This window comes from Rhinichthys klamathensis, unplaced genomic scaffold (assembly GCF_029890125.1).
Source record: "Rhinichthys klamathensis goyatoka isolate OS25496 unplaced genomic scaffold, OSU_Roscu_1.1 h1tg000270l_1, whole genome shotgun sequence".
Classification (NCBI taxonomy): domain Eukaryota; kingdom Metazoa; phylum Chordata; class Actinopteri; order Cypriniformes; family Leuciscidae; genus Rhinichthys; species Rhinichthys klamathensis.
Window position 1 is genome coordinate 1,403,029 of NW_026606790.1, and position 18,616 is coordinate 1,421,644.

The 18,616-nt window shown below is 43.0% G+C and overlaps 1 protein-coding gene across 1 annotated transcript in view; it reads left to right on the forward strand.

Moving 5' to 3' along the window:
* The window catches only part of rimbp2a (RIMS binding protein 2a), a 147,834-nt gene that overhangs the window by 95,067 nt on the left and 34,151 nt on the right, over positions 1–18,616 (forward strand). Inside the window, exon 3 of the mRNA XM_056268210.1 lies at positions 4,967–5,050. Coding sequence (XP_056124185.1) covers positions 4,967–5,050 — 84 coding nt within the window. The remainder of the gene's footprint in view (positions 1–4,966; positions 5,051–18,616) is intronic.

The window sequence follows — 18,616 nt, forward strand, 5'->3', positions numbered from 1 at the left end:
TTAAAAAAGAGCAGGAGCGTGTGCTTGCGATTGATTTTTGCGAGAGTGAGGGCGGGGCCTTGATTTCGCGGCTTTACTTCCTGCTCACTACTGCGCATGTCTGGTCCCGAAATCACTACTGCGAAAACTCAAGTTCCAAGATGCCAGCGCCATATCGGGATACTGGCGGCTTCACTTCTGACCAATGGAAGAGAGCAAAGGGGCGTCGTCCATCTTTTTTTACAGTCTATGGTCCAACGTAATAACTTTTGGCCTCCTGTACATGAGACCCCTGCAGTGGTGGCTCAGGACCGTGGGGTTTTCTCAGAGGGGAAATCCGTTTCGCATGATCAAGGTCACGCGGCGATGCCTACGTGCCTTAGTCTTGTGGAACAAACCTTGGTTCCTCGCCCAGGGCCCAGTGCTGGGGGCTTCTTGTCGACGCGTACGCTATCGACGGATGCTTCCCTCACAGGTTGGGGGGCGATCATGAGTGGTCGCTCGGCGAAAGATCTTTGGCAGGACCATCTACTTTCTTGGCACATAAATCAGCGAGAAATTATGGCGGTGTTTTGATCTCAAGCACTTCCTGCCAGACCTCAGAGGTCACCATGTGCTTGTCTGCACAGACAACACATCGGTGGTCTCTTACATAATCCAGGAGCAGACATCCTGTTGAGGCAGGGGCCGAGGCCTGGGGAATGGAGACTCCACCCCGAGGTGGTGGAGCTCCTATGAAAAACTTTGGTCAAGCAGAAGTAGACCTTTTCGCATCTTAGAGAACACACACTGTCCATTGTGGTTCTCACTCAGTCAGCCAGCTCCTCTGGGGCATTTCCCCCGATCTCTCTGCTCCAGGGAGTTCTGGAGAGAGTTCACCGGAACGGGGCCCATCTTCTGTTATTAGCCCCGCGTTGGCAGGCCCGAGTATGGTTTTCGGACCTAGAGTATCTCCTCGACGGCTCTCCTCTGGAGATTCTGCTCGGGAGGGAATTTTTCTCTCAGTCGAGCGGGTTGATCCTTCCCCCGGCCCAGAATTGTGGAAACTTTGGGCTTGGCCTCTGAGGGGGCCCAGCTCATAAGTTCAGGTCTATCAAATGAGGTTGTTGAGACCATCCTCCACTCCAGAGCTCCATCCACGAGGAAACTCTACACCTTGAAGTGGAAAGTGTTCATTCCTGGTGTGGAGAGCACCAGCTGGACCCAGTTAACTGCCCTGTGGTTGAAGTGCTGGAGTTCCTACATTCCTAAAGGTGTACATGGCAGCCTTAGCTGCTTACCACGTCCCTTTAAGTGGTGTATCCTTGGGGAGACACCCTGTAGTACGTTTCCTTCGCGGCACTGTGAGGCGTCTGACCAATATACTAGGAGTATAGCTGCCTCAAAGGCTATGACTTGGATCTAGGCTCCACTCCGGGGTCTAGGGTGCTTGCTTCTTAGTGTGCGCAATGACTTCACACAGAACAGGCATTTGCTATTATGGCGTCGTGGGTATAGTGTTCTTACAGCGTCTCGATGCAGCTCAAGTTCCCTTGAAAGGGAACGTCTCAGGTTACGACTGTAACCCTGGTTCCCTGAGAGGGAACGAGAGGCTGCGTCGCCCTGCCATACTCCCTGCATGCCTGTGATCGACTTGCTTCGGCCTATCAGAAGCTAGCGTGGTCTGTTGTCAGGTGTGCTTTTAAAGTTTCCTGGTCGATGACGTCACCCGCCTATGACGTCTCGTCTCTCCGTTGGACTGATTATACACGTGCTTCGTGACGCAATCACGCAGGGGCGTTCCCACAGTGTCTCGACGCAGCATCTCGTTCACAGTCGTAACCTGAGACGTTTTCACCATAGGGGGTCTTAATTTTTGTCATCCTTAGGCTAGCTTTACATTATATGATGCTGCTCTGATTCTTACAAATGCTTTTAAACCATTCAAGTTTAAAGAGAATGCGCTGCGTGTGAATGACCTGTCTATGTGACACACATACACGATGCACAGAAAGACGCGCGCCAGTATCGACAGTTAAGACGCGCGCCAGTAAATAATAATACATGAAAGAGTCATAAAACCTAGAAACTAGTTAGCATTTTTGCTCTTCTGATTCCATCGTTCTGAAGTCAGTGTTTTTTAGAATGGGTTGTTTTGTAAATGCCTGAAATAAGATCTGTGGTTAACACAAGCTCAAGATATTTACATGTCATATTCAACTACAGATCATACATCTGTAATGTGTTTATCATTAGATATTTAGTATCTACTGTTTTTGTCCATACAATGAAAGTCAATGGGGTCCAAAACTACATTGAACCCAACTGACTTTTAACATATGGGCAATTTTTTCTTCTTCACAAAATAGAATGAACTATCCCTTTAAAGGTTTGTTCAAAGCCTTAGCAAGCTAAAAACACAGATTCACTGATAACCAATTCAGAGGCTTCTTGGCACCAAGAGTCTCGGGACAGCAAGATGCTGAGCCAAGAATAAATCAATCACCATGTTGACATCCTGAGCACTGTAGCATCATTATCACACCCCATGCATATATCTCTGGGGTTCAAAGTTGGAAGCTTCCATCACTGCATATGTAAGTGTCATGAGAAAGACTAGAATGCAACGATTAAGTCTTTCTGCGGCATTTGACACTGAGCTCTCTGAGATTGATGTTTCTTTCATTTCTTACCTTTAACCTTCGAGTCAAGTAGTCGACTAAACGATACTGCTGCTTCTAGTCGACATTTTTGTTTTTGTTGCACATTTATGTTTTGCTTTATATTTTTACAAAGGCTATATTCAAATTACCATCATGTTAATGTTGCGTTTTAAAGTGTATATCTGGAGTTGAAAACAAAATTTTATTTTACCTCAGAATTTGCTGCTTTAGTTTTCTCTAAAGCAAGGTTAAAGAGTATTTTGACTTGGAAGAAAATTAAAAAGGTTTTGTGTAGAATGTCAAATTGTCATTGTCATATGTCAACAATTAAGCTTGCATATAGGTTTGTTATACTGCCAGTAATGAGGGACAATACCGGTATGAAATTTGATACTGGTTTAAAGGGGAAACATTTTGAATTAAACTGTATACTGTATGTCTATTGGGTAACGTTGATTAAATGAATGCTTAAGTACAGTGATCATAATGCAAGGCTAGCACTTTGTATATGATTGATTTAAAAAAAATTTTTTTTAGCAGCATTCAATATGGGATTTGATTTGTTTGATTAATAGATTAACTAGGCTATTTCAATTGTATCGCTTATACAGATCGTTTTTTCACTAGTCTTCTTAGACTAGTCGACTACAAAATTTCCATTTAAACGTATAAGACGTCAGACATATACAAATTGATAAAGCCATTGATGTGGGTAATGGAGGCATAATGGTATCTTTTAATGATAGGGCAGATGGAAAGGTGAAACCCGAGATTTCCTTCCCATAGAGATGCACTTCCTCCCTGGTGAGATGTACCATGTCATGGTGATTCCTTTCAGGGTTTCCTGTTACACATTATCCATTTTGTATTTGCACAGTCTTGGACTGTTTTCCAAGTGAAGGGAGTTTGCTTCACCCTGTGAGTTTCGATTAACAGCGAATTGTGAATGAGTGCCAAATAGGCTGCTCGTTCTCACGGTTAACTTGCTACCTGGATGAGTAGGTTTCTATAGCAACTACAGAGTCCCCTCCCCCACTGTAAAACGCACATGAGCACGCAATGCATAGCGCTTTAACTGCTCTCTCCGACTTACCAGAGGTGATGCTGTCATTTTGCCAGTCGAGCAGCGTGAGGATTTACCATTCAGTGTTAATAGCTCAGATAAATGATCAGCGTTTATTGCTTCATCTCATTTAATGGGAGGCATTGTCTTGTTATAACGAAGTTGGTTTGGGTGAAAAAGCCCTCAGTTTAGCAAAGCTCAGCTGTGTAACATGTTGACACACATGAAACGGTTGTTACTTCCACACCACTAGGTTTGAGCTCCCAGCTGTTCCTTCTGTGCCCCAGTCTCAAGAGCCCGAATGCTACGCATGACTGCTTTAAAACACCCATCGTTAAGCATCGAACACTCTCACACACATCAAGACCTTTCTTTCTGGAACATGCCCTATCTTACTAGTATTCTAGTATTCTTAAAGTATTACTGCCCTTGAATGAAGTTACTGGGATTAGCCTATGATTCTCTAATCATGAATCTGCTGAGCATCAGGAGAGCTCATCTAATATTGTCTTAAATGTTTCAGACCATTCCTAGATGTTCAGGAACTCTTTAAATGAGCATTATAAGTTACACACAGCTGGAATTGCGAGTCATTTTTGCACCACTTGCATATTAATGATTGTTTTCAAATGGGTTTCCCAAACTCTTTTTATTGTAAACAATTAGACATGACTTAAAGCATTAATTGTACAACATTTGATATATGTATGGTGCATCTGTACTTACCTTTTCATTTGTACCAGAGTAAATATGGCATCTTCCCTGATTAAAGGGTTAGTTCACCCAAAAATGAAAATTCTGCCATCATTTACTCACCCTTATGTTGTTCAAAACCTGTATGAGTTTCTTTCATCTGTTGAACTAAAAAGAAGATATTTTAAAGATTGTCGGTAAGGAACAGACAGCTGACTGTAGCCATTGACTTCCATAGTAGGAATAAAAATACAATGTCACAATACAAGTCAATGGCTACCGTCAACTGTCTGGTCACCAACATTTTTCAACATATCATCTTTTTGTTTTCAACAGATGAAAGAAACTCATACAGGTTTGGAACAACATGAGGGTGAGCAAATTATGACTGAATTTTAATTTTTGGGTGAACTATCCCTTTAAGGCCCTTTATAGTATCTGGAAGCTGCTTCAATGCATTCATTTTTGTTAAATGGCAATACTCTGATCATCTTTCTAATGTTCTGTCATAAAATATTTATTTAAATCCTTTCTGTTAAATCGGTTATTATTGGTCACATCTCTTTGTTCTTGTTCTTCATCCTTCTAGCAGTTAGAGGTCAACGATCGGAGGAAAAGGTGTCAGATCCTTGAGAGAGAAGTGAAGAACAAGGCATTAGTATGTAAGACTTTGGTGAGTACCGGCACAAGCTACGCAGTGCATAATGTAATGGCTGATGATGTCTGAAACTATGTGTTCTCTCCTGTTGCACTCCATCACCATAAACCACAACTGACACTGATCTGTACACTTTAAAGATTGTTCTAGCTGTTTTCTTGTGTATTTTTTAGTGATGTCAATCGATTAAAAAAATTAACTCGATTAATCACAATTTTTTTCTGTGGTTAATCGCGATTAATCACAATTAAAAAACACAGCTTTTATAGGTTTATATTAAGTTTATATATTTTATAATGTAATAATTTCACAGTTAATCTCCAAATTAATGTAGAGACAACATAAAGACAGGATATTTTAAATACTTGTTTAATGGCATCTTTTTATGAATGAAGGTCAGTATCACTGATACTAATACAGCTCTATGTCTCCATGAAAATGACCCCCCCCCCCCCCCCCCATTTTAAACAATTAATTATAGCCATTCAACATTACAGTGTAATTGAAAGCTATCAATTTTTTAACATTTATTATGCTTCAAAAAATATAACTTAAAATTTAAGTGAACTTTAATCAATCCTCACATAAACCTTAATTAATGTCATATTTACCTGTGCCATTCCTACCTGTCTAACATATACAGAACAATATACCGGTACAGAAATTGAATAAAGTTATCTAACAGTCTGCAATGCATACATTATAGATTAAATATAGACTAATCCTTATCAAAGCTATAAAAGTTATTTACTCAAGAGCAGTGAGTAATTTTCTCTGTTACCTCTGTTCTTTGATTAACTTTTCTGACAGACATAATTATTGGCTAGACCTGCCGCTGCTGATAGAGACACGGATCTCACACGCGTCTCATTCTCTCACAACTCTTTACGTTGATTTAAGACTTTATTTAACTCATTTAAGACTGTTCTGACTGTTGTAATGAGGATACTCGAAAAAATGGACATGTGGCATAATTGTGTGTGTTATTGTTCATTCAAGCGCGAAAGAGAACTATATTCTGGCGCGCTGTCTGTGCGCACGATACTGGCGCGCGTCTTTCTGTGCATCGTGTATGTGTGTCACATAGACAGGTCATTCACACACAGCGCATTCTCTTTAAACTTGAATGGTTTAAAAGCATTTGTAAGAATAAGAGCAGCATCATATAATGTAAAGCTAGCCTAAGGATGACAAAAATTAATGGATGCTGCATTAAATATTTTAACGCGTTAAACTGGACAAAAATGAATCGCATGCATTAACGTGTTAACGTTGACAGCCCTAGTATTTTTTTCTGTAATGCCTGTCCTTGCTAAAGCTTTTAATGCTTTCAACAAAGTACACCCAATCATGTTGCTCAAGAGCACATTTGCCTTTGCTAGTCTCTTTTCTCTTTTTCAAACTTGTTTCAGACAAGTTTTCTGAACCCACCAATCTTCAATTAAAGCAGCAGTCCGCAGTTTTTCCTCTTTGTCGCCATCTCTGTTCGAAATCTGCAATTGCAGTTATTCGCGGAATTATCAACTTTACGTGAGTTGTGCCTCGACACGGCACAGCGCGGATGAATCCAATGTTTGAGGAGAGCAGACATCCCACTTACCTCCCTGAAATGACTTTTTGCAGGTTGGGATGTCTGGGAGAGTGTGCGGCTGTCAGTCACCGTGCCGGTGTGGAAACTGTCATTCAGAATCACAGATTATTCTTTTTGGAAGTAGGACCAACATAATAATTTTCACCGGAAAATGTCATCTGAACAAGTAGGCCCTAACTAACATCCACTTTTGTTCTGGTTCTGACCAACTAAGGGGAAAAAATCATTGCAGTAAATCGCGCTGATTAAATCTAACAATCGCTTATCATATCACGTAAAACTGTGCAAATTATACTTTGTTCTCAATTTGTTAATGTTCAACATCAGAATTGCGTGAATTCATTTAATGCCCTTCCGATATTTATCCTTGTTTTCGCATGGGCCCGGTTACAGTCTTATTTTTTTCTGTAGCCACTCCGAAGTCTTTTGCATTTTACAACAGGTGAATCTCCAGTTGTCACTGGTGATTGTCGTTTGAACCTTTCTGGATTCGCCATCAAATTGATAAGTTTAATTGTATCAAGTGCTGTGAGAAAAGGATATAAATCTCCACCTACAAAATCCTCACACTCAATATAGCCTACTACCCGAGACTCCTTCTTTATGTGTACAGATGTGACGTAATGATGCAAAGACTTGCTCGAATTTCCCACGGAAATCCACCAGTACCGCTGGAATTAAAAACATTATTACAAGCTTACCGTTTTGAATCGAGCTAAGGCAAGCAGATTGTGTTGAACACAAAAAATAATGCTTCATGAAAAATAAAGTGATGATGATGAACGAACAACAAGGAAGCACAAAAAATTTACACGAGTAAATACAAACAAGAGTTTTTAGTTGCCAACAGATACTCACGTAGTTGTTACTCACGTATGGAGCGAAATCAAAGCAACCTCTGCATCTGTTTTCAGGCCTTCTAGCTTAACTCTCTGCAGCGCTGGAAAGCTTTTCTAATATTAACGCAGGTCCTAAAGCTCTTTCCTGATCATAACCCTTCTTTTCCCAGTTATAGTCTTATGAGCTTTTCTCTCAGCCATCTCTCTTTCAACAGTCATTTTTCAAATCTCCCTCTTGCTCCTACTCTGTCATCCATCGTCATACACCCCCTAATGCTGATTGGCTACACGTTTGTTATTGTGTCTGGTTGTGTCGGTCCGACCAACTTTCAAACAGCGTTTTTTAAATATCGCTTACCCCACCTTTAAGGAAAAATGTATTTAATTAAATTAAATTTTATTTTATTTTTGATTTTACTTTTGATTTGATTTAAAAATGTTACTGCTAAATATTCAAAAAGTATTTTATTTAGATTGTTGTTGTTATTATTATTATTTTATATTTTTAAAAATAATTTTATTATTTATTACTGACATTGAGGAATTATTGTTGGTGGATTAATACACCCCCAATATTCAGATTCAAAGCATAACCCTGATGTGTCACAGTACTTTTGTCATGTTACAGTAAATTTGGAATCAATATACAGTACTTAATCATTAATCATTTGAAAAGATTTGTCCGTATCCTGCAAGGTTTGCATAATGATTTAAAAAATAAATGATTTATATTCCCTCATAAAGGATTTTGACACAGAAACCTTTCAAAAACTTCTGGTTGAGCTGTTAAAGCCATGGACTACGTGTGTAAAGGGCACATAAGTTAACCAGCATCTCCCCACTGTCCGTATGAATGAAGCTACCACACAACACCTCCTTAGTGGAGATCCATTGGGTGTTTAATGGAAAAGCACAGGAATAGCATGTTTGATCTTGCACCACATACTGCTTGGTGGCAAAGGCTCAAATTTGCTTTTAAAATTCCCTGAAAAAAACATCTTTATCCTTCAATGTCAACTATGTTAATTTGATAATGCTGCTCAAAACCCTTGTGCTGCTATCAAAGTACTGTAGCACCACGGCGCTAGTCCAACAGTTGATTCATTCTAATAATTTTGATGAGCTGGGGGTGTTAATTAGCATGCTTCATGAGAAGCGTGTTTTGCGACTTGTAGAGATGACATGTCAAGGGGTCACGGAGATAGTCGCTCTGAATAACAAACAGCTGTCTAATAGGATCAAATCTGTCTAATGAGCATTTTTTCCATCATTGAATGCCAAGTATCTAAACTGCCTTATTTGTTTATTGTGGTATATACATCAGTGCAGTGACAGCATTCTGACAGGCTAAGGGAGGACGCGGTCTCCCTCCAGACCTCCTGTAGCTGTCATGGAAACCACCTGCTCTCAGCGGGAGAGAAGCCTGAGCTTTCACAGCAGGATCAGAGGCTAAGATTTCTGTTTGTTACAGGTACAGACTGGAGATGTCACCTAAGATTGGCAGATCTGCCACTATAAGCTGCATATTAAAGAATTGAATGTGTATTGGCTAAATGAAATGTGCACAGAACAAACTCCTTTTAGTAAGATTTGAGCCAATGTATAGTGAGCCAGTGCCAGTACCCTGGTACAGCAATGGGTATTTGGGTATTTGACATTAAATACTTTTGGGAAGTTGACATGCTATACTAAACATACATTTATACATTATTTAAAAAATATGATTTTTTTGTTGCCACTTTCTACAAAAATGGTATATTTTGGTTTCTCATGACTTTGTCTAAAGCATTCAAGGCATGTTGACCTATGTGAGCACTGTTAGATCTTAACTAAACAAATAAAATTAACCTAGCATGACAAATAAATAATCTCAGTTCAACATGACCCACAGATTTCCTGCCTCCCAGAGTCTCTGTTTCTCTTGTTAACACTGTATGTCTGTGGTTGTATAACAACACCCACACACCCTATATACATCTACAATGCTGCAGTGGTTGGCCATGTAAAGAGCCTCATCTCAGTGAATGTTTTGGAAGGATGAGCAAAGCTTTTCTGAGCAGCTGCAAAACCAGGGGCCAAACCGGAGGGTGGGGATCGGGCAGCCGTGTCTGCTTGAATTAGTCCATTCTTGTGGCACGCTTGCGCTCTCTCTCTTCCCAAGACCGCCTCTTTTTTTGCCGTTCTGCTGCTTGATCCATCCGTATGGAAATCGAAAGCAGAATTCCTGGGTATGAAACGTACCGCTGCTTTAACTTACATCCCTGTGAGTTTCTGTTGGTAATCCCATGGTAGTTTAATCTTTGCTACATTAAAGATGTGTTTAATCAGCTGTGACTGCACAGAGAACATAACTGCACATTTTTAACTCTAGGTTTCAATGTGCAGCCAGTTCAGTGGTCTCTTAAAGGTCCCTTGAGCAGAGGTTAAGGACTGTCCTTTCATATGAGGTAATAGAACATGATGGCTGAAATGTTCCCAAATGTATATGCGGATATGCAACACGTGATCTCATGGGAGGTCTGCAGTGGTCACCGTTTGCTAGCAGTTGAGTGTGCGCTGCCCTTGTGTGCAGTAGCTGTCATGTCCTGGGTGACACTGTGGTTGACAGACAGGGCTTCTGACAAGAAAGTTCAAATGCTCCTCTAGTTGCTGTTGAGCAAACCTGCCACCTGATATACTGTGAGATGTGAGCCAGCTAGGAAGGGACAGGATGCTGAGTCAGAGACGCTCGCAGAGTTCAGTCAGGGTGTGGCACTTTGAAAACTTCAAGAGATGGATGGCTATGTTAAACAGTCAAATTAGTGTATTTGAAATTACTTTCCAAGCTTGTTCTTGTGCATTTATGAGTAGATAAAGTGTGATGAGATACAAGTTGCCTGTTTAGATGTGAGATGATTTGCCTTTCTCTTTTCTTTCTCATTGTTTGTTGCCTTTTTCTATGTTTTCTAAACATTGCTTAACGCCAATGTGTGTAGTGTTTTACATTTTCAAATGCTGTCCTAGCTTAATACATACATCTATAAGTAAGCTATCTGTAGGTTGATTCCCTTATAAAGTGTAAATAGGTACTCTGTAGATTTCAAAATATTTAGGTTTGTTTGAACCAGCCCACATACAAATTTTGGCTCAATGTTGTGAGTTTAGGGCTATCAGCTTAACTATACCAATCGCAGAGAGTGGGAGTGTTTGGGAAACCTGTTTGAGAACACTTAATATTTTTGCAGTTTCATGTTGTGATGCTTGTGGCAAAAGAAATTATACACTTCAAAAACTGCATAATTAAAAAGGTAATATACCAACAAATTGGATCCTGGTCTGTGGCAATTGGTGCATGGTGCCATTCTCTATGAAGTATTGATTAATTTTTCATACATGCCGTGTTAGAGGTTTTGAGATTTTGGAGGTTTTGAGATTTTGGTGGCTCTTTAAGCACAGTCAGTTATGGGTGGCAAAATGAGCACCCATCTTCAGTCCCTACAGGCAAAAGAGATTTGTGTTTTATCACTGAGAGCATCACCCAGTGTTTGTGTGTTCTCTAAGCAGTCACATATATACATCCTGTTGTCTGAAAGGATTTCTACATTGATCTAACTTTTCTTTTGGATGAAATGGCCAGATGTCTCGGCCCAAAATTGCTATTTCTCTGCAGTTTCACTTCTCATTGGTACTGTCAGTTTTTAGATAGATAGATAGATAGATAGATAGATAAACACAGTCAGTTATATCTTAAGTGAATGTAAACAGTTGGGTGAAAACGAATCAGTTACCTAACGTAACCTCGGTTCTCTCTAGATGAGGGAACGAGTATTGCGTAAGCTAGCTTACGCTATGGGAAAGATTCATCTTTTCTGTGAATTTGAAGCCAAAAAATTATCCTATAATTTTGTATCCATTGTCAACGCAGTTCAGCTGCAGCAGACCATGAGCGGGCTAGCTAGCAGCTCATTGGTTCGCTCACAGAGAACTGCTTAAGCCTATGAGGAGACGCGAGTGAACTCTCGGCCAATGAGAGTCTGACCTGCTCTCATTGCGTCAGAGCCCGCCGAAACGGGCGTGGTCAGAGAGTATAAAACTGGCGTCCTAGGCTGTAACTCTGGTTTTCATAGAATGAAGCGAGAACGCTAGAAGCACAAGCACGGCCAGGAACGCAATACTCGTTCCCTCATCTAGAGAGAACCGAGGTTACGTTAGGTAACCGATTCGTTCTCTTACGAGAGGTTCTCTCGTATTGCGTAAGCTAGCTTACGCTACGGGAACACCTGGTCAACGCCGTGCGTGCTAAGCATCCACTATGAGTCCCAGGGGAGACCCCAGGGAACCCTATGAGTGGGAATAAATATATGTACCTGTGACAAAGGCCAGCAGAGCGGGCCGGAGATTGTGTAGTACATAAGCACATGATAGAGAGGGACAGAGCGAAACCGGTCTGAACTCCCTATAGTGCAGCTCAACCAGAAAAGCTGTAACATACTAGACTGCTAGTAGTTTAGCCTGCAAGGCGGGAACTTCCAGATTGTAAAATCTGACAAAGGTAGAGGGGGAAGCCCATCCCGCTGCCACACAAATGTCATGAATGGAAATTCCGCTGGACCATGCCCACGATGAGGCCATGCCTCTAGTGGAATGAGCCCTGATGCCCAGAGGGCATGGCAGGTCTTTTGATGCATATGCGGCTGCAATGGCATCAACTATCCATCTGGATAGAGTCTGTTTCGAGGCGGCCAACCCTTTGGTGCGCCCGCCGAATGAAACAAAAAGCTGCTCGGATCGTCTGACCGGAGCAGTGCGAGTAATGTATAATCTCAGGGCCCTGACCGGACACAGGAGATTAGAGTCAGATTCGCTATCGGATGCAGGCAGAGCCGATAGGGAAATAACTTGTGCCCTGAACGGGGTACCAATCGCTTTAGGGACATAACCATGTCTAGGTTTGAGAACGACTAAGGAGTCATTGGGCCCAAACTCGAGACAGGAAGCGCTAATGGACAGCGCGTGAAGGTCTCCCACACGTTTTACTGATGCGAGCGCGAGCAGAAAAACTGTTTTGAGCGAAAGGTATTTGAAGTCCACGGTGTTTAGTGGTTCGAATGGGGGGGCTTTCATAGCTTCGGGAACTATGGAAAGGTCCCAAATCGGCACCGAAGGGGGGCGTGGGGGGTTCATCCTTCTAGCTCCTCTGAGGAAGCGAATGACCAAGCCATCTTTGCCCAGTGACTGGCCGCGCCGGGGTTCAGCGAAAGCTGCGACGGCTGCCACATACACCTTGAGAGTGGACGGGGACCTGCCCTTGTCCAACATCTCTTGGAGAAAAACTTGTAAGGAAGGAACCTCGCATGACCGTGGGTCCAAGTTTCTGTCGGTGCACCATTTAGAGAACACAGACCATTTTGACGCATAGAGCCTTCTAGTAGAAGCCGCTCTAGCCTGCATGATCGTGTTTAACCCTCTGGGGTCCAAGGTGTTTTCGGGGTCCTTGAGATGTTTTGGCATGCTCTGACATTTCTGCTTTTTTCAGTTGCTTATAAACATATTAATGGCACAGGTGAAATTACACTCTATATAGCACACACAGGGCTACCATAATATGTGAACAACATGTTAATACATGTTTGTATTTTTGAGAGAATATTGTTTATGCGTGGTTATTGAAAAAACTAAAAAATAAAGTTTCTAATATAAGGCCACAAATAACATACTAAATATCTGTCCACAAGACTTTTGACTAGTGGATGTTGTCGCCTAGAGTTTTTGCTTCGAATTGATCTGAAAATCATTCTGCCTAATCATTCACATAAAACAATAGATTGTTTTAAATTGTGAAAAACATTTTTTTGTTTGCAAAGGCAATATGCAGATGGGCGGAACGGCCCAACCCCCTCATGAATAATTAGGCAGTTCTCACCTGAGCAGACTGCATACTAATGAGCCTTTCATTCAGGGGTGTCACACAAGAAAGAATGCAAGGACAATATATATATAAATAAATAAATAAATATTTATACACACACACACACACACACACACACACACACACACACACATATATATATATACACACTACCGTTCAAAAGTTTGGGGTCAGTGAGAATTTTATTTTATTTTTTTGGAGGAAAGAAATTAATACTTTTATTTATCAAGGAATAATTCATTTGATCGAAAGTGACAGCAAAGACATTTATAATGTTACAAAAGATTCTAACCCTAACCCTATTCATCAAAGAATCCTTTAAAAAAAAAAAAAAAAACTGTACAACTGACAGACCAACAACTGTTTCAACATTGATAATAATAATAAATGTTTCTTGAGCATCAAATCCTCATATTATACTGATTTGTGAAGGATCATTTGACACTGAAGACACTGACACTGGTGATGCTGAAAATTCAGCTTTGATCACAGGAATAAATTACATTTTACTATATATTCACACAGAAAACAGCTGATTTACACTGGAATAATATTTAATACTATAACTGATTTTTGTTGTATTTTTAATCAAATAAGCGCAGCCATGGTTAGCAGAAGAGAATTCTTTTAAAAGTATTTAAAATCGTACCGACCCCAAACTTTTGAACGGTAGTGTATATATATACAAACAATCAAAATATAGTCACATATATAGTCACAAAATAGTCAATTTTAGTCACACATTTTAGCCATCCACATCCCATTCTTAGCCATCCACCGCGGTAAAAATAAACCAGTCGCATTTCAAAGTCGTTCGCGAAACGACCGCCAGGTGGCGCAAAGGGACATTTAGCAAAACGTAAGTGGGGCTAATGTCTGTAGCCTAGGGATGAAATACTACAAGTTATGGTAATTTCCAAATAATCCTACAACAATCATTTATAGCCTACTCCGTAATTGTTGGTCATACAGATAAGATATAATCTTTTAAAACTGTAAAAGGCTAAAGTATAGGCCTACACTCACGAAACTCAGAAAATTCATAGCCGAGCGGTAGAACTTAGGGTTCATCAATAAGATGACACGGGTTCAAATCCCGCACAAACATGGTCTACTGTAAATTTTATATTTATTTAGATTTGTCTAGCTCTAAAACTCTGTTACACCATACAGTTTTTTTTGCTTATATTTATAAAATACAATTATCATGCATTTCCATTTTACACTAAGGAACAAAATAGTATCCAACAGAACGACTTTGCATCTGTATAATAATAGGCTACCAATCGTAATTTCAAAAGCAGTTCTGTAAAAAAATTAATTATATATAGCCTATATATATATATATATATATATATATATATATATATATATACTATATATACTATATATATATATCTTTTTTTTTTTTTCAGGGCTGCCAACTCTCACGCATTGAGCGTGAGAGTAGGCTACTCACGCAATTGACCCAAATCTCACGCTCTCACGCCACACCCCCGATTTCTCACGCTGAAGTGACAACCCGGTCGGTCAAATTCCTAAAAGATATAGTTTATCTATAGATCTACCTGTTGAGCCACTCGTGATCGACTAGTTATACCGCAAATTAGTTAAAATATCCCGTAATCTATCTAGAGCGAGCGTGCATGCGAGACAGATATTGTGCTCCAAACCGTGCACGCGCATGGCAGAGAGGTCTGTTCCCTACAACCTAGAGTTTTTTAAAAACATGGTTTTAAGTAAAGTGAGATTTGCCAGGGGGGACTAGAATTTCCTTCTGGTCTAAACATCCCTGCTTCTGCTGAATTATTTTTATCCCCCCCCCGTAATTTTTTGGTCATACAGATAAGAGTAGAGTAGGCTTACATCGTTCAAAACGATACTCGGTTACTAACGTAACCTCGGTTCTCTCTAGAGAGGGAACGAGTATTGCGTAAGTTTAGCTTACGCTACGGGAAAGATTCATCTTCTCGAGATATTGAAGCCAAAAAATTATCCTTAATTTTGTATTCATTGTCAACGCAGTGCAGCAGCTAGCAGACCTAGAGCAGGCCATCTCGCGTGCTCATTGGCTGCCCTGCTGGCATCTGCTGCAGCCTACCAGTGAGCCCCGCGTGACGTCACGCCCAATGAAGGGCGCTCGCGCCTTCATAGCGTCACAGCCCGCCAGAATGGGCGTGGCTTAGCGTATAAAAGAAGGGGCTGTAGGCTGACTTCCCTGGTTTTTCGACAACTGAAGCGAAGTCGCTCGTGGCGCGAGCACGGCCGGTTACGCAATACTCGTTCCCTCTCTAGAGAGAACCGAGGTTACGTTAGTAACCGAGTATCGTTCTCTTACGAGAGGTTCTCTCGTATTGCGTAAGTTTAGCTTACGCTACGGGAACACTTTGTCAACGCCGTGCGCGCCAAGCATCCACCATGAGACCCCGAACTTTCAGGGGAACCCTGTAAGGTGGAGAATAAGGTGGCCAGCCACGCGGGCCATCACTTGTACATACGCACACATAGGGAATACAGAGCAGCGCGCCGGTCTGTATAGGCACATGGCACATACCCTACTTAGTGCAGCTCAACCAGGAGAGCTGAGTCATGTGAGAGTGATCTGAGCAGGAGGTCTGGGCAGAATACACCTCTCTTTTAACTGACAACAGTTTAGCCTGCAAGGCAGGAACTTCTAGGTTATAAAACCTGACAGAGGTAGACGGGGAGCTCCAGCCCGCCGCTACACATATGTCATGGATAGAAATTCCACTGGACCATGCCCACGAAGAGGCCACACCTCTCGTGGAATGAGCCCTGATGACCAGAGGGCATTGCATACCTTTTGACGCGTAAGCGGCTGCTATAGCGTCCACTATCCATCTGGACAGGCTCTGTTTCGAGGAGGCGAGACCCTTGGTGCGCCCACCGAACGAAACAAACAGCTGTTCCGAACGCCTGAATAAGGCGGAGCGCGTAATGTAAAACCTCAGCACTCTGACAGGGCAGAGGAGGTTCACATCACTTTCGCTGTCAGATGCTGGCAGAGCTGACAACGAGATAACTTGCGCTCTGAGCGGAGTGCCCATCACTTTAGGAACGTAGCCATGTCTAGGTCTGAGGATGACTTTAGAGTCATACGGCCCGAACTCAAGACACGATGCGCTGACAGACAGCGCATGCAGGTCCCCCACACGTTTTACTGACGACAGTGCAGTCAGAAAGACGGTTTTCAGTGATAGATATCTCAACCCCACGGAGTTTAGTGGTTCGAAGGGAAAAGCTTTCAGGGCCTCTAGGACCAGTGAAAGATCCCACATGGGAACCGACGGGGGGCACGGCGGGTTCATCCTCCTAGCTCTTCTAAGGAAGCGGATGACCAACTCATGTCTTCCTAATGACTGGCCGTGCGTCGATTCTGCGAACGCTGCCACGGCCGCCACGTATACTTTGAGTGTGGATGGGGACCTTCCCTTATCCAACAGCTCTTGTAGGAAGGAGAGCAGATGCGCCACCCCGCATGTCCGCGGGTCCAGACCTCTGTCGGTGCACCATCCAGAGAACACAGACCATTTAGACGCGTAGAGCCTTCTCGTGGAAGGGGCTCTAGACTTCGCGATCGTGTTCATTACTCCTTCTGGCAGGGCAATGAGTACCCGTTGATCAACCATGCGTGCAGAGACCAGCGCTCTGGATGGGGATGCCAGATCGTGCCGCGAGCCTGAGAGAGGAGATCTGCCCTCACCGGAATCGGCCACGGAGCTGTATGTGACAGCCGTGCTAGCTCCGGGAACCAAATCTGATTCTCCCAACGCGGGGCTATGAGGAGCACCGAGTGGCGCATTTCCCTGATTCTCTTGATCACCTGTGGTAACAGAGAGACCGGAGGGAAAGCATATAGCCGGAGGCTGGGCCAAACCTGGGCCAGCGCGTCCTCGTCCTTCGAGAAGAACGTCGGGCATTGAGCGTTGTCTTTTGACGCAAATAGGTCGACTTCCGCCCTGCCGAATAGGCGCCACAGTTTCTGGACCGTTTGGGGGCCCAGGGACCATTCCCCTGGGGGAACGTTGTCCCTGGACAGTTTGTCTGGGCCGTCGTTCAAATGGCCAGGCACATGTGCCGCCCTCAGCGGAGGCGTTCCGTCAGATTGCAGAGATTTCTGGATCTGACACCGCCCTGATGGTTTACATAGGATACCACAGACATGTTGTCCGAGTGGACAAGAACATGTTGGTCCTGTATGAACGGGAGGAAGCGCTTCAGCGCATTCTCGACCGCTATCATCTCCAGACAGTTTATGTGAAAACACCTCTCTTGGTCTGACCACTGGCCGAAGACCGGTCTGCCCTCGAACAGCGCGCCCCAACCCCAGTTGGACGCGTCTGTCGAAATGACTTTCCGATAAGAGATGGTTCCCATTATCACTACCAGCTGGTACCAGTCGGCCACTAACCAGGGCTGCAGAGCCGCTATGCAGGTCTGAGTCACTCTGATTTTCTGACCGCCAGAAACCCAAGCTCGGCGGGACGGGCGAGCATTCAACCAGCGTTGGAGCGGGCGCATGCGCAGTAGGCCCAGCTGGAGCACCGCTGCAGCTGATGCCATACAGCCCAGCATCCTTTAAAATGTTTTCAAAGGGAGAAAGCTGTCCTTCTGGAAAGACGCGGCTAGGTGGCGAACACGGAGCGCGCGCTGTGCCGATAGACGAGCCGACATGGTCACCGAGTCCAGTTCTATTCCTAAAAAGGAAATTGACTGGCTGGGTAGTAATGAGCTCTTGGTCCAGTTGACCGTGAGACCCAAGCTTTCCAGGTGACTGAGAAGCACTGTTCTGTGAGATAGCAGCTCTGTCTCTGACTGTGCCAAAATCAGCCAATCGTCCAGATAGTTCATTATTCGCAGCCCCTGACTTCTCAGGGGGGCGAGCGCCGCGTCCATGCACTTCGTAAATGCACGGGGTGCTAGAGACAGGCCGAACGGCAGGACGGTGTATTGATATACCTGACCGTCGAAGGCGAATCTCAAAAATTGCCTGTGACGGGGTATTATCTGAATCTGAAAATAGGCATCCTTCAGATCTAGAGAAATAAACCAGTCCCTCGGGCGAACGTGCGCGAGGTTTTTCCTGGTCGTAAGCATTTTGAACAGTCTTTTCACAAGCACTTTGTTCAAATGTCTCAGATCTAGGATAGGTCTGAAGGCTCCGTCCTTCTTGGGTACGAGAAAATAACGGCTGTAAAAGCCTGACTCGCTCAGAGAAGGCG